Source organism: Falco cherrug, chromosome 11, assembly GCF_023634085.1.
Source record: "Falco cherrug isolate bFalChe1 chromosome 11, bFalChe1.pri, whole genome shotgun sequence".
Lineage (NCBI taxonomy): Eukaryota > Metazoa > Chordata > Aves > Falconiformes > Falconidae > Falco > Falco cherrug.
Genome location: NC_073707.1, coordinates 10478912 through 10502790, shown reverse-complemented (window position 1 = coordinate 10502790; position 23879 = coordinate 10478912). Strand labels below are relative to the sequence as shown.

General features: G+C 51.4%; 1 protein-coding gene across 1 annotated transcript; it reads right to left on the bottom strand.

Moving 5' to 3' along the window:
• Nucleotides 1-1242: 1242 nt before the first annotated feature.
• LOC102054974 (G-protein coupled receptor 35-like) lies at nucleotides 1243-11306 on the bottom strand. The gene is made up of 2 exons (XM_055723841.1): nucleotides 6758-11306; nucleotides 1243-5817 (listed from the first exon to the last, which is right to left on the bottom strand). Exon 2 carries the CDS (start codon nucleotides 2158-2160, stop codon nucleotides 1243-1245), a length of 918 nt encoding a protein of 305 aa, XP_055579816.1. The 5' UTR covers nucleotides 2161-5817; nucleotides 6758-11306.
• Between the last annotated feature and the right edge of the window lie 12573 nt (nucleotides 11307-23879).

Sequence of the window (23879 nt, the reverse complement as noted above, 5' to 3'; positions counted from 1 at the left end):
CTGAAAGCAGATGTAGGTCACAAGGGAAATTGTGTAAGTGGGCAAGGAAGACTCCTCCGAACTGTCTGCTGGAGTGCTCTGAGCATTGCCTGGGCAGAGCTTGGGGGCCATTTCAGAGATTTTTCAGTATTTAGAAAGAAAAAAGCACCCAGTCCTGGGGAGCATTTGAATAACGTATAGAGGGTCAACCCACTCCCCATCTCCCCTGACTTTTCTAGGCTGCTGACTCATGTACAAATGCATTTCCCCCATGGAAAAGTTAGGCATGGCAACGTGGGCAGGTTGCAGAAATGGACGCAGCCGTGTCCAGCCGTGGGGGTCAGCCGTGGCGTGATACGCTGACCCTGAGTTGCAGCCAGGAGTGTGAACCTGAGGGCCAGCCTCCTGCTGCGACATAAACCCAGGGAACAGCAATGCACAGGTGGCAAAGGTCTAGGTAGGGTTAAAAGGGCTTCCCCACGGGTGGGAGCAGCAGCCCTTGGGGGTGGCTGCTCTAGGGATGTGTCTCTGTGCCAGGGCTCAGCAGTGCAGCAGAGGGGGAGCTGACAGAAGGACTGACTCTGCTTTGAAATCTCCTGGACTTTGTGCCTTTATGGCACCGGACAAGTCTTGCTTTCATCCTCAAAGTGTTCCTTCGCATCTGTCTGACCCATTGACCCGAAGGGGAAGGGCAGGCAGCAGAGTCTAGGCTGGTTTTGGAAGGCCAGGTACTTCAGAATATGCTCGTACTGCCTGAACCTCCCCCAGCACGCCAAAGGAATACTATAAAAAAAACCAAAAAACACCTGGATTATTTTAATAATGCAAACAACCTAAAATGCACAATGAGGTAAAACATGATGTATTATTTTGTACGTGTTGGCAATAATTATCAATTGCCTTTAGCTGTAAAATGAACTAAAACAGGGAGACATATGTAGGTCACCTGTCTTCCTGTAAGAGTAACAAGTAGGTGTTGGAGGGTGGGATGGAGACACATTAACAACCAGCAGTTACACACTCACTTTTACACACCTCTGAAATAACTTACTCATTTAACAGAAACATAGAGTATAAATTGCAATTAACTTAGCCATGCTAAACCTAACTTCCTAAAGAGAAAGAGCAATAGTTACCCCAATAACACTGAAGCTGTGTCTTCTCTTGATCTTACAGAAATATGGGGGGGTGCATGTTGGGTTTGATGTTTTTTGTCACCCCTGACAACCACCCCACCCTCTGCTTCCTTTAGCAAGTGTGTGTCTACAAGGGGTGGATTTGTTCTATTTTTTCAGTGCTGGGTCTGGGCAATAGAAGGGCTTCATGGAACTCCTTGGTCACAAAGTAGTAGCAGATGCTATCCAGGCAGCAGTTGGACGTGGCGATACACCTTGTCATGGAGGAGAAGTTCTTTGTAACCTGGAGCAGGAAACAGGTAACTCCAATGCCCTCCAATACGAACCTGGCAAACACGCCAAGGTAGGCTGGCACAAAACATATCAAAAATATGATCAGGTTTGCATAAATAACGTGAACAGCTTTCTGGGTTAATTTGTCCTCTAATGAATTTGTGTTCAGGCGTTTCTTAAGGTTCCTGATAACTTCTGTGGAACAAAAAATGAAGACTGCTAATGGAAGAGTGAAAACAAAGAAAATGGAAAGCAGGCTCAGAACAGCGGGCGCAGTGGTATCCTTCTGGAAACAGAGCACGGCGTGTCTCTGCTGAAACTGAAAGGTGGCCCCGATTATCACGGAGACCCACAGAAGCCCACAGAGAAAGGCAGCCTTTGATGGAGACCTGAAGGTCCTGGCTTTCAGGGGGTGCTTTATGGCAATGTATCGATCAATGGAGATAAATGAAACTATGTAGATGCTCACTACCATGTTGATAAAATACATTGCCTCTATAAACTGGCAGAGCTCATCTCGGGTTGCCTTATTCCAGAGCAAATAAGCCATGGAAGGCAAGATGCAGATGACAAAGCAGTCTGCAAGGACTAAATTGATTACATACACCCTGGTTTCTGTCCACTTCTTTATCTTGCAGAAGAACACCCAGAGGGCAAGGGCATTAAATAGTGCTCCAAAAAAGAAAATGAGGTTATACAGGCAGAATTCAATGAGACGAACACTGTGATACAGTTCTAGATTTGCAACATTGCAGCTGTTGGACACATTCATGGTCCTGATGTGTAGATGTTGTATGATGTTCTGAGACCTGAAATAGGAAAAGACGTGGTAAGACTTTCCTCCTACCTCTTAACAGATACATGGCTCCTGTAAAAAAGGGTATTTAAGTAAGTATTTATTTTGTTATGCATGTGAATTTGAGGCTACGGAGCTGGCCTTCTCAGTCAGCCTGTAACTGGGATACATCCTTTGTCAAGCTTTGTTTATGTTTACTCAGTTTAGGAGTAAATACCTCAAGGTACACTTCCAATAGGACATGGCAGACAGCCTTTATTAAATAGGGAGATATGAATGGGGGTGTGTGAAATAATACTTAGAAGAGCTCCTATAGATAGCATGGGCATCCTGTCACAATGTGAACACTAATTCCTTAAACCAGGCTGTGCAAATAAGATAAAATTGCGCTTAGCTTGATTTTGAGCTAGGCAGGGACTGCAGCAACCAAAGCTAAAGCCCAGTGCAACCCATGAGCAAAAGCTCTTCTACCAGTTGTGCTGGCTTGGGAGCCAGACTAGAGCAGCGACGGGCTGAAAGGGCATAGCAGATTTTCCTTAGTAGACATCCTCATGCTCTGGCTCTAACTGGGCAGGTTTCTGAGCCTTTGGGCTGCCTTCTGAGCCCAGAGCTCCTGCTACATAGAGGAAAACAGAGCTGATTCTGCGTTCCTGCATCCCAAAGGCACATGTGAAACCCCAAGAGAGTCGGTGAGGCATGCTGCTCTCCACATCCTTGGGAGGGGAATGGGGGTGGAAGGGTTTCAAGCCCATTTGTTCCAGGAGAGAGTATGAGTCTGCAGATGTAAAGGAGACAGAACACCTGAAAGAAGGAACACTGGTGCAAAACAGGGAACTTGCCATTAAGGTCTGCTCAAGGCAGGCGCCCTGCCACCCAGGGAAATCCATGAGATGTAAGTAGTAGTAACTGAGCCTCTGTCACACCAGCTGCTAGATGTTTCACAAGAGTATTGGTTGTGTGAAGAGTGTGACTTTGTGGGCAGATAACAATCAGCTTTTAGCAGACCCCATCCTGGGCAAAGTGGCTTTATGTGACGTGCATATGGAGGAATTATCTGAACCGGTAATTCTGCGTTTGTGTCACTGAATGTCTGCTTGCATCTAAATGTGCTTTGGAAAGAATTTTAACCTTTTAATTTAAAATTAGGTTTTTACCACCCTAACAGGAAAGTATTGAGGGATGTGGTTAAATCCTACAGCTTTCACAGGTGCAGGAAGGGACACCATGGCTGGACATGCCTGGTTAAGCAGTTGCCTCTGCAAGCAATGCAGGCATCATGTGCAGGCGGTGAGGGCACTGCCTGCAAAACCAGACTCCAGTTCTGAAGTAACCAATAAAGACACAAATAACACTATTGCTGGGGGGATATGCAAGTGTCTTGGGCACCAACGGACACTACTGTGACTCCTGCATGGAGCTCTCTCCCAGTACTTAAGTGCTCAGGTCTGGTTTTCCCAGCAGAGGCTTGCGGCTCCCTGCCTGCACCCTGGAAGGAAGCTCACAGCTGTCACTTTGGGAAAATCTTGCTGAACCAGAGGAAGTAGTAGCAGGAAAATGTCTTACATCAAGGGCTGAAGCCACCTTGTTATGCTCACTCACTGTACGAGGCAGATCTCTTTGCTGTCATGGCTGATGCCCAGGTTGCTTTTCAGTGGCCCCGGTGTGCGGTGCCAGCAGCAACCCCATGCTGAGGTATGGCGCAGGCATGCTGTGCTGGTGTGAGCTGCAGCATGGAAGGGCTCTGGTGGACACCACCTTTGGGGCTGGAGGTGGCTCACAAGTGCTCCAGGCCACAAGGCAGCTCAGAGACCGGTGTGGAGAGGAGGAAGGAAACAAGCAGAAGGTGTCAAAGCAGGCCACGTAGCACAGACAGAGTATGGCTGAGCAAAAAAATGTCTTTAAAGAGATGCAGTTTGATAAGCTAGCATATCCTGTGGCTGCTGGAAATGCTTAAGGAGGGGCAAAAGAGATGGCTCTAGCATCAGAGGGGCTAGGCAGCAACATACAGCTGTGAGAAAAGGATGGAGATGACTGTATAACAGTGTCTTGCTGTTGCTGGAGGACCAGGAATAGGCTGGGGCTTGACAAACAAGGTGGGGTGTGTACTGCTTTCCCCCCACCATAATAGACTGGGGAGGGCCAGTCAGCAGCTGTGCCCTGCCATGGAAGCTGGTGACCGGCTGGGGAGGAAAGCTGGGGCTGGGCTCATTTCCTCCAGCAGCAGCTCAAGGAGTAGCAGGCTTCTTCCAGACACTTAACAGAGAGCTTGGAGGGGGAGAAGCAAGGCAGACTGAAGGTACAGTGGGTGTTGCAGTAGCACCATGATGGCAAACATCCAGTGGTTTTTCCCAGCAGGGTGGCCACTGTGGAAGCAGCTGCACTGGAGGGGGAGTCTGGTGCATAAAATCTTCCTCCCTCCTTGGGAGCAGAGCTCAGAAGTGAGCAGGTACCAGAGGGGTGAAGGGTGAATGCGGCGGGTGAAATGGCTAAGGACAGCATGGGAGCCATGGTGGGTGAGGGAAGGGACCTGGAGCTGAGTAGAGGGGGAGGGAGAAGAAAAACGGGGTGGGAAGTATGTGGTACAGTACAGCATCTTCTGCATCAACCGCCTTCAAACCTGCCACCTCCATGGCAGCTGCCCTGATTTTCACCAACATTTGCATAAATTGAATGGGTAGCTGCCAGCAAAGATTTAATAAATATGCTACACAGGTATGAGAGTAGACTTGGACAGGGCAGTACTTCACAGGGGTGTTAGCCAAGCCCCGGGCAGCCAGCTGACCTGGGGGGGAAGCACAGCCAGGAAGAGCGACCAGGCAAAGTGCTTCCGTGGCAGAAGAGCCCTAAGCGAGGGCCCTGCCATGGCACTTTAACTTTTATTTAGTTTCCAAATAGCATAAAGAAATCTGGAAACTGCCTGCTCTGACCTTGCTGTTGTCATTCACAGCTCTATCAAACGCAGTGATCTAAGGGACAGCACTGTTTTTGCTGGTTTCTGGGGGGGGGTGGTGGTGGTGGTGTTTGCAATTTGTGTTCTTTCAGGCTCATCTATCAGCGCACCTTTGAAAACAGTAATGTAGTCATCATAGCCATAGCGCTGCTTTGAAAGACCCTGGAAAGGAGTGCAAGGGTTTGCTTAGAGAAAAAAGAAAACTTTTGGAATCACTTGTTTCCCACGTTGGGATGAATTTAGCTTCCAGATCCCAGCTGCTGTTAGGAAGTAACATGCTGTGTGCGAAGACCCCAGAGAATACCTTGGAATAAGAGCAGAAACTCTTAACACAAGGTTTAATGATCACAACCTATTGCATGGACCTCTGCGTGGCCAGGACTGCCCTGCCCTGCAGAAACTGGGCGCCTAAGCCTCCTCTCCCTCCTCCCAGCCACAGCAGGACCCTGAGCAGCAATTCACAGAAAAGCAAGAGAGAATAAAACAAAGTGATATTACCTGTAGGTTTAGTGCCACAAAATCAGCAGCAGGTCCTGACAGAGGCAGGGCAGCCACGCATCCTGGCCAGGAGGAGCAGGGCCAGCCGGTGGGGCTGGAGGGTGGGCACAAGCTGGATGTGCAGGGCAGGTACCTGGCACCAAAAGCTGGCTGGTACTTGAAGGTTTCTATAGCACCTCCTCCTCCTGTGTAGGAGATTTCATGTCAGTTTGGTCTGCCAACCAGATAACCGGTGGCAATACTTTCCAGTGAGGTCTGGTGCCTCACTGGAATTCAGCACTTTCTAAAACGATGCGTTCAAGGGCTAACAGTGGTACTCAGCAGCTGTGGATTTGAAATGCTGTGCTGAAACCTGCAGTTAAGCAAGGCCAGGAAGATGTGATATATGGTATTAGATCACCCTGTGCTGAATTAATTCATAGAACTGTAGAATCATAGAATCATTTAGGTTGGAAAAGACCTTTAAGATCATCGAGTCCAACCATTAACCTAACACCACCAAATCCACCACAATATAAGCCAATACATTAACTGCAAAAATTATTTAAAAAAAATATTCTGCAAGTTAAGATCTAATAAAATTAAACTGCTGTGCAACACTAGCAGTTTAGAGATAATGTATCTTACAGAAGTCCAACACGTATTGCAGAAAATGAAATAAGAAGCATGAAATTTATAACTGGACAGTAGTCCCCCGATACCTTCACAGAACAGAGCCATGCTGGGCAGGTGGGCACACTGAGCAGCTTGGCACGTAGTACAGGCTCTCTCTGGGCTGGAGAAGGTCTCCCCAGCCCTCCTCAGGTGGAGGCCACTGTACCCAAACAGCCCCTTGGCCTGGGTTTAGTGCCTGGGGCAGGGGTGGAGCAGGAGATGGCCACAGTGGGGCCAGCAGCAGGGCTCCAGCGTGCACTCCTCTCTGAGCACAGGTACAGCCAAAGCACCCAAGACCTTCAGGCTGATGACTGAACCAAGGCCTTGGCATCTCACGTGGCTGGCAAAGAGCCTCCCTGGTCACACCCTGCATTCTGTAAGCTCCAAAGGGCTCAGTGGTGGGCTATTTAGTTGGTGATGATAATCAGCGTGCAAAATAGCTAGCGGGGAGTTGTCTCACTGCCCACTTACCCTTAGAACCTGATCAGCTGTAACACTTCTTCGTTGCAGAGGTGCTAATGGTCATTGGTTGCTCATAAAGCAGGACAACGAGTGCTCTCCTGGCTAGGTGAGCTGTGAGAGAAGAGAAGCCTGCTGGCTCGGGCTCAGGGGCAAAGAGCACACAGGCACTGGTGTGGTGAGCAAAGGCTGGCAGGATGCTGACGTGGCCCAGGTGTCCCTGGCTTGGGAGGCATCAGGTGACATCAAGCAGAGGAAGTGCTGCAGTACAGCTGTCCAGCAAGGCTGTGCAGGGGAGAGGACCTGACAGAACATCCTGAAGATAAGACCCACTCGCTCCGCTCCACCACAAGGCTTTCGCACCTTGCAGCCACACTATAACCACAGAGATGTGTGTGCTGATCACAGCGCTCAGGAGGCAACCAGGCATCCAAAGCCCCCATGTTCGTCTGTTGCAGAGACCAAACCGTCAGTGCATAAGGTAGGAGCCACATAAAATGTCTCTGAATCACACACTGGTGAGACCCTCAGACACCATCTGGCATTTGTGAGGTGCTGTGGTGGAAGAAGGCAGGGAAGCGTGCTGATATGAAAGGCTGCGATGGCTCTTTGGGCTGCAGCGTGAAAGAGGGGTGGGAGGGTCACTGCAGGGGTTTAAGGCCAGGAAAGACACGTGTCAGGACAGCCACAAAGGAAACGCTGTGGGAGCTGTGCGCCTGTGGTAGGTGCAGCTGCATATCCCAAACAGAGGCTGATACTTTGAGTTATTTTTGACTGAGAGCCCAGGATGATGGTCTTGTTCACAGAGTGATTGAGATTGGAAGAGCCCTCTTGAGGTTTACCTCAACCCCTTGCACAGAGCCCATTGCCCAGGGCCATGTCCAGTCTGGTTTTGAAAATCTCCAAGGGTGTCTCCACAGATTCTCTGGGCAACAGTGTTTGATCAGCATGAGAGTAACATTTTTTCTTACGTTTAAATGGACTTTTCTGTATTTCAGTTTGTGCTCATTGCCTCTTGTCCTCTCACTGTCACTGCTAAGAGCTCCATCTTCCCTACTTCCTTCCACTGGGTGTTTATACCCAATGTTATATGGATAAGATCCTTGCAAACCTTCTCTCCTCCAGGCTGAACGGTCCCAGCTCTTTCAGCCTCTCCTCATATGAGAGATGCTCTAGTCCCTTAATCACCTTTGTGGCACTTTCCTGTACTTGCTGCAGTAAGTCCGTGTCTGTCCTGTACTGGGGAGCCCAGAACTGGACACGGCACTCCAGATGTATTTTACCAGTGCTAGGTAGAGGGGAAGGATCACCTCCCTTGAACTGCTGGCAATGCTCATCCTAATGCAGCCCAGGATGCCAGGATGCTGTTGCCTGCCTCTGCTGCAACAGGGCTGCATTGCTGGCTCATGGTCAGCTTGGTTTCCACCAGGATCCCAGGTCCTTTTCTGCAAAGCTGCTTTCCAGCCTGTCAGCCCCAGCCTGTACTGGTGCATGGGGCTATTACTCTTCAGGTGCAGGACTTTGCACTTCCCCTAGATGAGCCTCACGAGGTCCCTGTCAGCCCACTTCTTCAGCCTGTCAAGGTGCCTCTGAACGGTGGCACAACCCCCTGGTGTATCAGCCGCCCCCCAGTTTTATACGATCTGCAGACTTGCAGAGGGCACACTCTGCCCTAGCGCCAGGCCGGTACCACTTGGCATCTTCATCATTCGCCCCAGTCTTGACATCTGAGGGACTCCGCTAAGGACTGGCCTCCAGCTGGACTTCATGCTGCAAACCACGGCCCTTGGGGCCTGGTGGTTCAGCCAGTTTTCCGACCACCTCAGTGTCCATTTCCCAGCTCATACTTCAGCTGTCTGTCTCTGCCGGTATTATGGGAGACAGTAAGGCTTTCAACACTGAAGTTGAGGTGAACACCACCTGCCGCTCTCACTTCATTCACCAAGAAAAGGCATCCTTTAGAAGCAGCTAACAAGTTGATGAGACATGATTTTGTAAATGAAATCACCTCCTTGTACTTAGTATGGTTTTAAATGGTTTCCAAGAGGAATTCATCCACCTCTTTCCCGGGGATCAAGGTGAGACTGGCTGTCCTGTAGTCCTCTCGATGTTCCTTCCTACCTTTTCTGAAGATAGTAAGTCAGCATTGTTACAGGGACGAGCACACCGTGAGTGCCAGCTCACCATGCAGATCTGGCTGTAAAAGGAGAGGAGATGAGCAGCAGCAGCAGCAAATTACTTAGGACAGAGAAGGTAAAAGGATCAGGCTAAGATTTTCTATGGAAGATGCCAGCTCTGCCTCTACATGCTGCTGTCCAAAAATCTGGGTATAGTGCCTGGGACAGGAGCAGTTACAAACAGAAATCCTTCACCGAGTGTGCTTGCTGCAGCCCATTGAAACTGCAGAGTGGATGGCTGGCTGAGGGCCAGCAGAGAGGCAGGGATGCCCGTCTTCCACATGGGAAGACAAGGCTTTGAACTCTGAAATGCTAAGTGAACAAAAGCCACAGGCCAGTGGGGAAGGGAGCAAATACCTCCCTGGGGCTCGGTGAGGGGTGATGCTTCAGGGCAGCAGTATGCTTCAGCATCTGATGGTGTGGTGTGATGGAAATGACGCAGTGGAAACCATAAAAGCATGGTGCTTTCCCTTCCAGGAGAGACTTCTTGATAAGTGTGTTTGTGTCCTCAGCGTGTGAGACAGCACTGAGATGAGTCACACGGCTGCCAGCTCTGCAGAACTGCAGCTGTCAGCACCGAGAGCCCGCTGGTGGGGACATCCCGCCCACAGCCCCACCGTGACAGGGCCAGCCACGGGTGGGGAGAGGCTGGTCCCCTGCCGTGGCCGTGCGGGTGGGCTGCCAGCCGGGCAGAGCTGGGGGTCAGAGCCTGCCGAACCCCGGCGGAGTGGCTGCCTTGCACCCTGTTGCAGGGGGAACTGGGGCACCAAGGTGGGAAAAAGTGGCAGCATCGGGTGGTGCTGTGGCACTGGGCAAGGTGGCAGCTCAGCCCCACGCGGTGGGCTGCAAGGGGGGCCCCCTCCGGCAGGGTGCCAGGCAGGGAGACGGGCAGGCGGCATCACGAGTGTAGCGGGACGGGCTGAGCGTGGCTTTTGCCACACTGAGGCAGCACTCCCAGTGAAACATGACAGGCAGGTGTGAAGGTGTTTCAGATCAGGTTTGCCCATGGCATACACGGCCAGTGCTACTGCCGCAGTGTGTCTCACCTCATCCTTCTTCCTCCTCTTCATCACAGGGCGGCTCGCTTTCCAATCCTACCTGCCACTTAGACACCAGTGTCTTTGTGCAGGGGCACTTCTCCCTCAAGATGAGTGTGCCGTGGCGCTGAGATAAGCCCTCCTGGGGCAACAGTCGAGGCGGACAGCACAGCCCATCATTGTGTGGAAGTGTCTGATGGGCCCAGGAAGCAGCCAGGGTGCCACACACACGCGCGTGCGAACACGTTCAGCTCTCAGCCAGCACTAGCCCAGCAAAACCCGGCTGCAGAGCCCAGGTTGCCCCTCTGCGTACTGACACCGCTGATTACAAGGCAGCTGTGCCCACCACCCATCACTTCCAAAGAGGTCCCCTCCACAGCAAGGTGGGCACAAGAGCTTCAGTTTCTCCTCTCCCTGTGTTTGCAGGGAAAGTGAAGCCCTCAGCCTTGGCTGTCTCCACACCGGTGGTGCCCACCCTCCCCGTGACATGCAAGCGTGGCGATGGAACCTGCCATGCGAGGCTCACAGGTCACCTGTCTGTCACCCACCTACATGCAGCTGTGGTTGTCTTGCAGCATGGTGGGGGTCAGGGAGCTTCTGTAGGGTGGTGCAGCCCAGGGGGGGGGAGATCACAGAGGTCTCCTTGAGGGGGGAGTTGAGCACAGTTTGGGGCAGCCTGTGGAAGACAGTTTGTCCATAGCCTGAGTCATCACTGAGCAAGCTGTCAGCAGGGTCCATCCAAGCTCTGCCATCCATGGGCAGATCTTAGGAGGACAGGTGAGAGAGATGGCTGAGTATGCATCCTTCCACCTCTGAGAGACAGAGATGGGGTGGGTGCTGCAGTCCAAAATCAAGCTGTGAAGGGACGTGCACCTCTCGCTGGCCTTGCTGCCAGCAGGACAGGCCGCCCAGCCTCCCCTAGGTGAGGCAGAAAGCCCTGAGTGGCTCCCACATGGTGTGCTGGCCGCTTCGGAGACAGCAGGATGTCGTGGCTCACCTGTCCTAGCCCTGAGCCCCCAGGACCGGCTGAGGGAGATGTGGCGGGAGCCATCCCTGCCTGGACCAACATGCACCTCCTCCTGTCCAGGAGGTCTGCCCCAACCACGGGCTGGCGAGAGCAGAGTGTCCCCCAGGGGACAGACCCTGCCAGCCCGGTGCTGGGTGCAGCATCTGCGGCTGATTTGGCATTGCAGGGTGCAGCCTTTGGCAAGCAGAGGAGGTGAGATTCTGCAGAGGTGGTGGTGCAATGGTGTTGGTGCAGCCTCGTGTGCCTCTGCAGGCGTGCAGGAGGCTGCACTTTGCAGAAGGGACTAAGGCGGTGGTGGCTGACAGTGCCAGCGCCAGCCTGAACTCAGCTGGGGGGGAGGGAGAAGGGAGGGAGGGAGGAGTGTTTTGTGGCAGAGGTTGGAGGTGCAGGTGAGAAGCATCTAGTTGGGATGTGGTGGCCTAGGAAAGAGCCCCAAGAGGGATGCAGGCCAGGAGGGTAAGGTGTCCGGGGGACAATACGATGGATGTGGGGACAGAGATGAGGGCAGGCTGGCTGTACAGGCAGGACTGATGTGCTCCACCCTGTGCAAAGGCTGGAAGTGGCCAGGGGACACAGAGATGTGGCAGGAGAGGACCTCTTGGATGGTGGCAGCCAAACAGCACTGCGGGAATGTAGGTCTGTGCCAGTAAGGCCAGTGGCACCTGCCTGCAAGCAGGCTGTCTGGCCTGGACACAGGGATTCATTCCCCCAAGGAAGACAGGAGAAGGCTGTGCCTGCTGGGTCCTCCTGAGGGCCTGTGTATTTTCCTGGCATTTGTCACCCATTTCCCACCAAATGTCAGTGCTGGAGGATGCTAATCTAACACAGACTACATCTGTTTGTGTGTTGATAAAACATATACAGTGAAGAGGACTAGATGATGATGTGGTTTTGCTTGTGGTGTGAGACGCCTGCGTGGGATGCTGCAAAACTTTGCAAGACAGTCTGGGTGACCTTTGAAGGTACCACCTTTTCCATGGCAGCAAGGGAAAAACACTCTAACTTGGGTAGTTTGTTTTTTTTTTCCTTCCCACCCCTCAATCATGAACATCTCTTTCTTACGTTAATCAATTTGAAAGGTCACTTTGCTGTGCTGTCCTTTGGGTGTGGAACATCTTCACCTTTATTAAAATTCCAGATGCAAAGTTTAATTTGTTTACAGTTTACATTCATGTGTCTAAGGAGGAAGAAAACAAAGATGACATGAGGACAGCATTGTTTGCAAAGCCAGCAGTGCTTCGTGCCAGGGCCGGCTGCAGCAATTCCCCACCGTACCGTGCTGTAGCCATACATCACACAGGTGCCTCTGTTTTGAATGAATTTTACCTATGTCCTGCACACATGGTGTGGAACAGATAATTAGCGCTCTTCAGGCTGTACATCAGCCTGTTCAGCCTCATTAATATCACATTATTGATTTCTTGAGCTGAAAAAAACCTTTTGCTCTTATATAAATATAAGAACCATTTTGTTTCATTGCCCTGCGTACCCCATGTTTATTTTTCCACTTGTCTTTTAAACTACATTACAGCTTGGTTTTTTATGTATGCAGATGAGAGCATGCAGTTTAGCTGGGAGAGTTTTTCCCCTACAGCAATGGCTCTATTGCCCCATGTGGTGGCATTTTTTACAGGACGTACGGGGAAGCTCTCCCCAGCCCTTGCCACTGCATCCAGCCCCACTCTCCGCCCCAGCCAGCAGGGGCCACGGCATCACCCCCAGGCCACCCCGTCCGGGGCATGGAGCTGGCGAGTTGGCACGTCACCAGCCTTCCTGGGTGCCGGGGTGGCTGGTGGCTGCGGCACGGCACTGCTCAAGTCATCGGCTAACCTGGAGCTAACGGTGCACTGTGCACCCACAGGCACCAAAATGGAACAGCTAGAAACAGCCCAGAAAAAAAGTCAAAAGTGATGATACAGGGCCATTTTCTCGTTTTCAAAGTCACCTCTTTGGGTCCCATGTCCTCAAGGGATCCTGCCTTTATGGACAAATGGCCATACCTTGCCACATGGACCCAAATAAATCATTAAACTGTGAAACTTCTGTGGGAGACCAGAGACAGGAAAACAGCCGGGGGGCTCACAGAGGCACAGGGCAGGGGGAAAGAGTGTTCCATAAACTTGGATTTTTCAGAAAGGAGGTTATCCGATCATTTACGAACTAGCAGTGACTTGGCAAAGGAGAGGTGACAAATCAGATTCAAATCCATCTTGCATCATTCATGAAAGATGATGGTGCCTCTGTCCCAAAAAGTTGCTGTTTCATCTGATCTGTTTCCATTTACTGAAATGGAAAACAGAATTAGCAATACAGTTTAAAAAAATGAAGATTTAGGAATAGTTCATTTACCGCCCTTTCATTCAATATTTTCAGAAGGCAAATCACAGAATCAGTGTTGGAAGGGCCCTCTGGAGATCATCTAGTCCAGCCCCTTGCTAAAGCAGGTTCTCCTAGAGCAGGTTGCACAGGATCACGTCCAGGTGGGTTTGAACGTCCCCAGAGGAGACTCCACAGCCTCTCTGGGCAGCCTGTGCCAGTGCTCCATCACCCTCAAGGTAAAGAGGTTCTTCCTCATATTCAGAAGGAATTTGTTGTGTTGCAGTTTGTTCCTGTTGCCCCTTGTCCGGTCGTTGGGCACCACTGAAAAGAGCCTGGCCCTGTCCTGCTGATACCCTCCCTTGAGATGTTTGTATGCATTGATAAGATCCCCTCTCTTCTCCAGGCTAAACAGGCCCAGCTCCCTCAGCCTTTCCTCATAAGGGAGATGTTCTCATAAGGGTGATGCCCTCATCACCTTAGTAGCCTCTGCTGGCCCCTCTCCAGCAGTTCCCATCTCTCTTGAACTGGGGAGCCCAGCGCTGGGCACAGCACTCCAGACGCAGCCTCACCGGGGCAGAGCAGAGGGGCAGGATCCCCCCCTCCCTCCGCCTGCTGGCCACGCTCCTCCCAGTACTCCCCAGGGTCCCACTGGCCTTCCTGGCCACAGGGCACACTGCTGGCCCATGGGCAACTTGCTGTGTGCCATCACTGCCAGGTCCTTCCTCGCAGAGCTGGCCCCAGCAGCTCAGCCCCAGCCCGTGCTGGTGCGTGGGGCTGTCCCTGCCCAGGGGCAGGACCCGACACTGGCCTTTGTGGAACTTCATCAGGTTCCTCTCCACCTGACCCTCTTACCAACATTGTCAGTTGGCCACAAGCTAACTGACTCTAGAGAGGGAGGTTAAGCAGAAATTACTGGGACCAAAGAGTTATAATTTAATTTCTTTGTTCCTACATACCAGTAAACCACCTGTCTTGCTGCTGGTGAAGCAAGCCATGCACAGGAAGGTAGCAAATCAGCAAAAAAATTTGCAGAACCATATAAAAAAAAAGCATCATACAACATGTCAGCACTGTTAGTGATACGGTGGCGATGGCTGATAAAGCATCTGTGGCACAGCGTCACACCGGGTGCTGCCTGCACATGGCCACAGCTGCTCAGCAGGGCTTGGGCTGGTGACCTCAAGGGGCTGCACCGAGGGGGAGGTGGAAACCTGGCAAAGAGTATTTGCTGAGGGTCCTCGGAGCACCAGCAGCCAGGGAAAGCCCCTGCCACCAGGGCAGGCTGGCACGGAGGAGTCACTGGATGGTGGTCTCCACCTGGTCCTGGTCCCCTAAACACCACGGGTGACCCATAGCAGACCTGCTACCAGTGTCACTGCAAAACCCAACATGTGAAGTCCTTCCCGTCTGGGCTCAAGCACAGCACCGGTTTCCAAACCATACATGAGGCACAGGCTGTGCCCAGCTAACCAAGGGAGCTGGCAGCGGCAGGTGGCTGTGACAGGACTCTGCTGAAGGACTGAGGCACGGTGTTCATCCCTACTGCATGAGCGTTGCACCACACGAGCGGTGTAAGCACCTGTCCCAGCCCCAGCGCAGATCAATGTCTCGTCAAGGATCAAGTGCCTAAATCCTCGTTTCTTACCAGAGATACACCGGATCCATCAATAACATCACACAGCTCCAGAGCACCGGGGCCACAGGGCACACCAGCTAACGAGGACAAATGGGTTTTTCCTCCCCTGCGTACGCTACAGAGCATTCAATATAATTAAACTGTGCAATTGGAATAACAGGATTTAAAGGAAACGATGCTACCCTGAGCCTGCTGGGTGGTGTGAGCTGTAGATCTCTCTGTGCATTTACAGAAAGTGTAATATGTCAGTGGCTGGATTAATTGGTAACCTTTGCAGGACTGCCTTTTAGATTAAAAAAGTTGTTCATGTTTGCTTTGATTTTCAGAACAGGGAAGCATATAAGCATACCTGTAAGTGTCAACTTTTCCTTTTTCTGGAGCTGTGCTGACATACTACGCTCGGAGAATAAAACCGAAGAGCAATGAGCATGGCCCATGAGCACAGAACCTGGGAGACTGGCACATTTCCCCTTGCACGGACACAAATCAAGGCAAATGTGGTCTGGGAAGTTCAGCTCCAGGATCTGCCACTGGACTGTAATTTTGAGCTTGCACATCTTGGCTTTCAGCACCTCGCAGTTAACACACGCGTGCGAAGGTGAGGAGCTGAAAGCAATGCACCCACAGAAAGCCACTGATTTGCACCAAGACACTTTCACTCTTGATCGCTCACTCACTCTGTGTTATCCAACTGCTCATCACTGGTGAGGATTCCACGCAGCACAACACTTAAAAGCCCCTGACCTCGTGCACAGGCACCCTTTCGTCCCAAGGCCTGACAACACACCGGATTCTCCAACATACAGGTGGGCTTCCCACCTGAAGAACTCCATGTTGCCTAGAAAAAAAGAAACAAAACTTGGGCAGGAGATCTGGCCAAAAAGACACCACCCCGTGGCGGTGGCCACTCTCCTTCCCAGCCCTCGTCATCGCTCACGAGCACGGGGCAGCGTGGAGCAGCAAGCTGCAGGCGGCAGGAGCGTGGGAGGAAGGGAAAACCAAGAAACCCATAAAGTTGTCCCAGATCCCATTGAACTATGAAGTTCATTTGTTGGCTGGGGCTTTGTGTGCTTTGCCCCATTACATTTCTTCTGTGCAAATTTCCCCATGGCTCCTCTGTGCAAAGTTGTGACCACAGGGCATTTTTCAGGTGCTGGTGATATGGACCCTGAGCCTGCAGATAAACACACACCTTCTTACCACTACAATGCCATCTTCTGCCTGCTCAGGGCCGGGTTTCACTTGGTGTTTGTCAAGTGACTTCTGGACCTGCTCAAGTTTTGTTGTAATAGTCACAACAACCTCTTATTTGGGTCCCCCCCCTGCCCCTTTACCTCTCCCAAGTTTTAATGGTTTAAGTATTTTTAATGGTTAAAAATACTCACTTAGTACAGTACTGGTGTTTTTGGAGAAGGCAAGACCTCCTGTGGGAGGCTGGTCCTCAGGAAACATCTCCGTTATCTCCTGACTTCCTTATTCATCAGTGCCGGGCACCGGATCGCAGTGATGTGACCGAGTCTGCTCGCACTTGTCGGGTTGCTTCAGGGACCTGAGGTGGGTTACGGCACCGAGCGCCTCTCCCAGCAATGAACCCTGTTATCAGGGATAACAGATGGATCTGTTAGCAGATCGGGGCTAACCGCTCCTAAGGGAAAATTCTGGGGTTACTTGCTGGGAGCTGCTGCTGCTGCTGCCAACACTGCTGCACACGCAGAAGCTCATGAGAAATCTCCACCTGCAACCTGAGGTTTCTGGGTAGATCTGGCACTGTCTAAAATGCACTCTCAAAATTCACCCTCCAACGCAATACTTCACAGTGAGCAAACCCATGAGCCCTTGGGTCATGCTGCAGCAGGAACCTGCAGGGATGCATGTGCAGCTGCAAGTTGCTGCTGCAATTTTGGATGACTGCTGCTTTCCAACAGCCCCTCAAATGTGCCTCATTCATTTCACTACATCTGTATCTCTTTGACATTTTGACCAAGATGTGCAATCACTCTACTCACCGTGGCCTGGAGCACAGTTCGGTGTGTCTCGCATGCAGATGAAACCTCTCCTCCCTGAAGTAAAAGGTCAAGGCAAAAAACCAACCTCTTCTGCTGGTATTACCAGAAGACATACAACAAAGTGAGATGTGATATTTATTTTTGCCTCCTAGACCCTCAAGTTTAAAAACTTGCAGGTGTGGGAAATTATTATTTTTAAAAGCAATTTTCTACTTTGCTACAAGATGGCAGAGTTATAGAATGGTTTTATTGAAACCCTGGGGTACTAAAATGCAGCTACTACTGATGTGCCCATAACCTTTGGTCGTCATAGGAAGAAGGACACGGATCCTACGTTGCTGCGAGGGCAGAGCTGTCCCCCTTAGCCATGGAGACCCGTGCGTACAGCAGTGGGATGGCCCTCAGCAGCGACACGGTGGCAGGGTCTCCTGCGTGGGCTCAGCCGCACAGACGGGCTTCCCTCCCGCCTGAGCCATCCCGTGCCCCGTGCCGAGGAGCCAGCAGCAGCCAATAAACCAGGCTGTGGGTGGAGGTGGGCTCTGGGCATAGCGGGGTGGGAAAGCCCTGATGTGCCCCTCCAGCACCAACCTGCCCCAAGCCCTCCTGCCCTGCACCCCACACGCTGCCACCTGCCGCCCCACAGCCCCCGCATCCCTTCGTCTTTTTTTTTCCCATTGCCAAGCAGTACTTTTACTACTTGCTTCCTTTTACTATTGCTAAAGGTTAAGGCACAAGCTGCCTTTGAGCCGCAGAAGACTGGTCTCCCCAGCAGAAACCATCACTCTAGCGGGAAGCCCTCTTCTCCAGGACTATTCCATGCACACTTTTTTCTTTACCTTTCCAAATTCACGCACCTCACACCAGATGCAGGCTGTATTTTGCTCCCTTTTACACTAGCGTAAATCCAGAGTGACACTTCGGCAGCTGGACAGACCTAGATCCTCATACAGAAATATCTGGGGGCAGTAAATCCAAGCAAAACCACGTCCTCTGCTTCAACAGGTCAGAAATTATTTGCTGAACTTGCTTACATGCTTAATTCAGAATGTTGTGGTTCTTCCTTTCCCTTCCACTCAATTACATTAATCTCATTGAAAACCTTTTGTCACAGGAAATCTCTGCTTGATTTGCTTTCCTGATTTCAGATCATCGCATTGCTTTTCCCCTAAACAGCGATCGATCTTCATTTTGCTTGCAGGCTATTTTGCAGTAGCTCTGTGGAGAATTACTACTACTTATTTTTCTAATCATCCTGTCGGATGCTATAACAACACAGGTTACCAGGAGGTTACATTCAGGGGAAAGTAGTGTCTGAACTAAGTGTCTAAAGGGCATTTTTTTAACTGTGTGTCATGATTTACAGGTCTTTAAGTGCAAAAGTTTGCACCCTGTCCAAAATTTGGATGAGCCCCACCACAGTGCATGGGCAGGTCCCCGTGAGAGTGATGTTTCCTTTTGACATTTGGGTACTTACAGCTCGCGGCCTCGAGCCCCTTGGCAGGGAAGGGTTCAGCCCCTGCTTGGGAAGGAGGGCAGCCAGCCACATGTGTCCAGCTGTGCGCCAGTCCAGCCCTGCTGCCCACGCTGGGCTCCCCCAGCCCCCCCAGAGGCCAGTATCGACACTTGCTGCATCCCCAAACATACACAGCTGTCACTGCAAAGATGTGACTTGTGGCTTCGCAGCAGACAAATGCTTTGCTATGTGAAGTCCTGCTGCGGCACTGGGGGAGAGGACGGACTGGGGGGGCTCTTCAGGAACCTTTTGCTATGAAGGATGGTGGTAGACCAGAAATCTTTTTGGGACCATGACTTTTCTAATCCTGTACAGAAAAGAAGAAAGAAAACAAGAAAAAACGGGAGAAAGTAAGATTTAACCCTTTTAACATATAAGACAACGGCATTTGTGGATCTATGTGTCAGCGACCAATCTGGCAGGATACATTCTTTACCTCGGTGCATCCTAGGGATCCCTTTCATGTCGTGGCTCTGCTGTAGCCTTCGAGCTTCACCTGCCTGGCCTGTGGGGCGAGGGAAGGGGGTCAGTGACTCCAACCAGCCAAAGTCCTTCCCTGATTCCAGCTGAGGTTTCTGCATGGGAAACACCCCGTTTCTGTACCAGGTCCTCTTCCAGACAGATGACACTGGCTCTAAGATCTCAAGCAATGAAGAATTTTTTTTGCTTTTTCTTTGTCTTTTTGGTGTCTAATTGCCCTCAGTGCTAAATTAAAACCTTCTTTCCAGTTTGATATCCATCGGTTTTAATTGCCAGGCTCCCTGAGTCACACTTTCCTCCCCAGATGTCTTCCCTGGCACAGAGGAGGATGCTATCTCTCAGCTTTGCTGGCTCTATAAGGATGATAGTGCTGTACTCGTAATTTCTACCACGCCTCGTCTTGCTGTGAAGCTGAAAGCCTAGAGAGGAGTACGTACAGACTACAGATCTGCACTGACAGACACTACCAAGAGCAACATTTTGCAGGGACATCTGAAACACTGTGGTCTGGGAAGCAGAGTGGTACAGGCTGCTCACAGCCTGTGGCAAGAGCTGAGCCTGCAGCTCAGGGCTAGGGTACACCAGGCTTCTCTGAACTCAGTATAACCAAGCAGACCTCAGAATACGTCCTTGCTAGAGAGTGTAACTTTCTCATTCCTCTTCACGACCATGCTTGGACCAGAGCCACTACTGGAAGCCATATAGATTTCACGTAGCATCAGGGGCTATTTAGAGAACCACCACTAAACCAGCAACAGGCAAAGAAAAGGGGTGGCAGAGGGACTCGCAGCCCAGCGGAGGTCTCATTCGAATGGCAATCAGATAAACTCTGTGTGTGTGTGTGTGCATACGTGCACGCACGCTGCTGGGCAGCAGGACGGCTGGGTGCAAGCCGTGCGAGCTGGGGAGCTCCAGGGCAAGTGCAGACGCTTGTTCCTGCCTGCCCCCATCTTCACCTGGCCAGCACTTCGCCCCCCCCACCGGCACCCCTGGGAGCAGCGTCCCTGGAGCTGCATCCCAGGACAGCACTGCTGCAGGCAAAGCTTGTCCTGAGCATCTAGTTAGAGCTCTGCTGCCTGTAACCTGTTTCCAGCTATTGCTGTTTGTCCTCACACTGCAAACCATTCCTGGTAATCGGGGTGGGGGGGGAAATGGCTCTTAATTAATAGGGCTCCTAAAGGCTTCGATACTACCTGTGGCTACTGTTTGAGTTTTAGTTAAAATGGATCAAATCTGATAACTATTTATTACCGTCTAGAAAAGGGTAAACAGACCAAGGCTGCAGCGCTCACAGCAGCAACAAGTTTGGAGACCAAGTTCCCTGCAGACGACCAGCAAACCACGTTTGATGGAACAACCCAAAGGGATCCCACAGGAAGCATTTGGGTCCTTTAAAAAAATAGGTAATTCTAGGCAGTCAGCATCTCGCTAAAATGCTCATGGTGCTCCCTAATGGCAATCACTAATATTTATGATGGTCTGTACCAAAATAAAGAGATTACCCCAACTCACTGCAAAGCATAACTACTATTCAAACTCACCAAGTCCCATTAAGATTCTTCAGGGCTAACAGCCCTACAAGGAGATGATGATTTATTGAGAATTAGATAATAATAAAAAAATGTAAGAAACAAAAAATACGAACCCATAATTTCAAACAAGAATGAGAATCATCAATAGAAAAGCCTGTTGTAAGCCTGCCCGTTTAAAGCAAAGAGTAACAATTGTTCAACAGGAATTACTCACATAATCATTAGGGAGCTCATTAGCTAACTGACTTTATTTCAGGGAATAAAGATGAGATATCATCGGCGACTGCAACAGCAAAAAGACAGATAGCAAATTATCCTTCACACATATCAAATGTTCAACTACGAGCAGTGAGAGGTAAGAGGAGTGGCTTTTAGAGGCACTTAGGCTGATCTGCCAGCAAAAACATCTCTGCATTACTGCCTTTGGCCAAACCCAAAGGGCGGAGGGCAAGAAATCCCATGCAGTAATTGGAATTACAGAGTTCAGGCATCCAGGAACAGGTAAATTAATGGCGAGAGGATTTTATCATGGATATTACTTGCAGACAACTATGCACCGCTCTGGCAAGTGCATTACTGTAGGCGTTACTGTCACTGACCGCAGCAGATAGCTGGCCATAACCTGCACCTGGCTGGTTGACCCCCACCAGCGTTTTGCAAGCAAGGGTGGACAAGGCAGGAAAGTGCTTCAACCTTCCCAACACGTGTCCCAAAGAACAGGGGAGCTGCCTCCAGGTCGACACGGATCCAGCCGTGCGATGCCAGGGGGACACCCAGAGCGCAGTCGGACGGCCAAGCCTCTGGGGGAACGGCACGGATTTCTGACGGCAGCAAGAAGAGGGGGCAGGTAGGAAGCAGAGCAGGCAATACGTTCTTTGTGACAGATAGCCCAAGTTTAAGTCAGAACCAACCAGAGTTTTGCTTCTACATTATTTCCCAGTCCTTCCCCTGCAGCATTTAATCCTCTGTGATTAATTACACTGTGATTTGCTGAGATCAGGATAGATGGGACAAGAGAAAGCCATGTACAAAATAATAAACGCTATTCGCATAAGCCTCTTTCTTTCACGTAAATTGTAACTCTTCAAACGCTGGCAATAGGAGTTATTTTCATTACCATATTTTCACTGGCTGTAATTAGTCCAGTAGGAGGATTATTACCTCTCTTATCATTAATAAGAGAGAAAAGATAATCTGCCGCACTGTTGCTGACTTCATTGCCTCCGACAGCTGCTGCTGTTCAGGGCCGTTGGGGATCATGGGGGTTGCAAGGGTCTCACTCACCCCCTCGAGCCGAACATGGCGGGGGTCCCCTCAGCAAGGGGATGGTCCTTGGGTGCTGCCCACAACCACCATCCCTGTGCCATACTGCCACCACCTCATCGCTGCAGGACTTGCCACCTGGTGTTGTGTTGAACGGCTCCAAACAGCGCTGCGGGAGGTTCCCCTGGGTTTCCGCCAGCCAACCCCCCCGCACACCTCCCAGCAAACAGCCCCGGCTCCCATACAGCCACCTGGAGCTGCCAGCACATCACCCTCGCAGCTTTCCACCCTCTGGGTGAAACCAGTTCAGCAGCCCAGTACCTATTTAATGACCCACCGATGCCAGCCAAGGGCACGCACAACACAGGCTGCATTTCCCCAGCAGGACAAGGTATTTACAGGACACACGCCAGCAGGGACCACAAACAGTGTACAACCTGGTAGGAATTGGCTGGATCCCTTTCCAGATATTATCAAGATATTTGCATAGAAAATATGGTTTTTTAATACATGCTGCACACTGTTATTATTCAACAGAGTGGCACAACAGCAAAGCTGCCTGCACAGCACCCGGCTACCAGTCACTTGTGCGTCCACTGACAAATATGTCATCTCCTTGGGTGGCCAGGATCCTGCCCCTGAGCCCACTGCAGAACCCCTGGCGACGGCCTTTTCTGCTGCCCCACAAAACTCTCCTCCGGGTTCCCCGAGCGGCTGCATGCCCTGTGCTGCCCAGCCTCTGACCACGAGGATGCGACCGCGCCGCCTGCACCAGCCAGCCTGCAAGAGCTGATACAGGCATCTCCCAGCCTGATGAAGAACTCACCCATCCCTTTGGTATAAGCTGGGGCACCAGAAAAAAAACACCCTCGAACAAGCTGTTGACCCGAAAGCCACCTCCTCCCAGCTCGGGCTGGCCCCACAGCATCACTGCAGCCCTCCAGCGCTGGGCTGCTCCGCATGGGCCATGCAAGGTGGGGTGCAGGCTGCCTTCTGCCTGGCACAGCCCAGAAACGCCTCGAAGGCCAGGTCTCGCGGGTATCCTGTGGCTGGATTTCATTTCCAAGCAGCTTTTGCTCAAGCCTGGATTCAGGCAACCTGAAAAACCCATTTCTCCGCTGAGCACATAGACATTTTACTAGGAGGGGCCCTGTGCCATCTTGTGGCCATCGCTAAATCAAAGGTCACCTTAACCAAACAAGAAAAAACCTGCTGCTGGCTGCAGCCCCTGCCCCAGCCCCAGCCCCTGGCCCCCACCTCCACGCACCCCACTGCTGCGACACCCCAGCAACAAAACAGGCGCTTTTCTAATAAAATGGAAAAGTGCAGTGAAATCAGATGCGCCTCTGCTTGAAACTGTGTCCTAAATTTACCTCTGACTTACCCCTGAAGGCGTGCACCACAGGCCATATCGGAAGGGGCGAGCGTGTCCCCTGGTGCCCCAGCGCCCACTGCCACTTGGCAGCCCCCAGCCCCCAGCAGGTGGGAGCTGCTCCCGCCCGGCACGCGGCCCGGCATCGCCAGCAACACACACACACTCTCCCATCACATGCGTCACAGGGTTCTCATACATGAATTAATCCTAAATTAAGGTGAAGAACTGCAGAGATCTCAGGACAAACATATTATTTCTTTAGCCACATCAGGAAGGATGGAAAAGATCTCCAGCAGAAGATCAGCAATGAAGCAGAGGGAGAGACCTTTGGGACTATATAGATATTTCCCCCCCCCCCCCCAGGAAATACTGGTGAAAAATGTTTTTTATGCTCTCAGCAAGCCCTTCTGCTGTTCCCCCAGTGCCCCAGTGGCACCCTGCTCCTTGCCAGTTAGCCCAGCTCAGAAACATAAATATGCCTTGTAAAAATTATATATTACACTGTCCCTGCAGAGTAGGGGAGACCTGGAAAAGGGATGAATTGTCCCACATTCACATCCCTTCCAGTGCTGCCACCTGCTTCCCAGGGAAGGGACCACTGGTAGTAGCAGCAGGGCTGCCCCTGGCCAGCTGTGCCCCCCCCCAGCCCTGGTTGCCCTCCCTGGCGCCCACTCGCCCCCCCCAGCAGAAGGTCCTGTAGAGTGAGTGATCCCTGCATGCTGCCACAGAGCTGCTGCTAGCCTCCGAGTCGAGAAATCCTCACATCTCA

Excerpts from the sequence above, each read along its gene's own strand:
- LOC102054974 (XM_055723841.1), bottom strand. The coding sequence starts at position 2,160 with ATGAATGTGTCCAACAGCTGCAATGTTGCAAATCTAGAACTGTATCAC.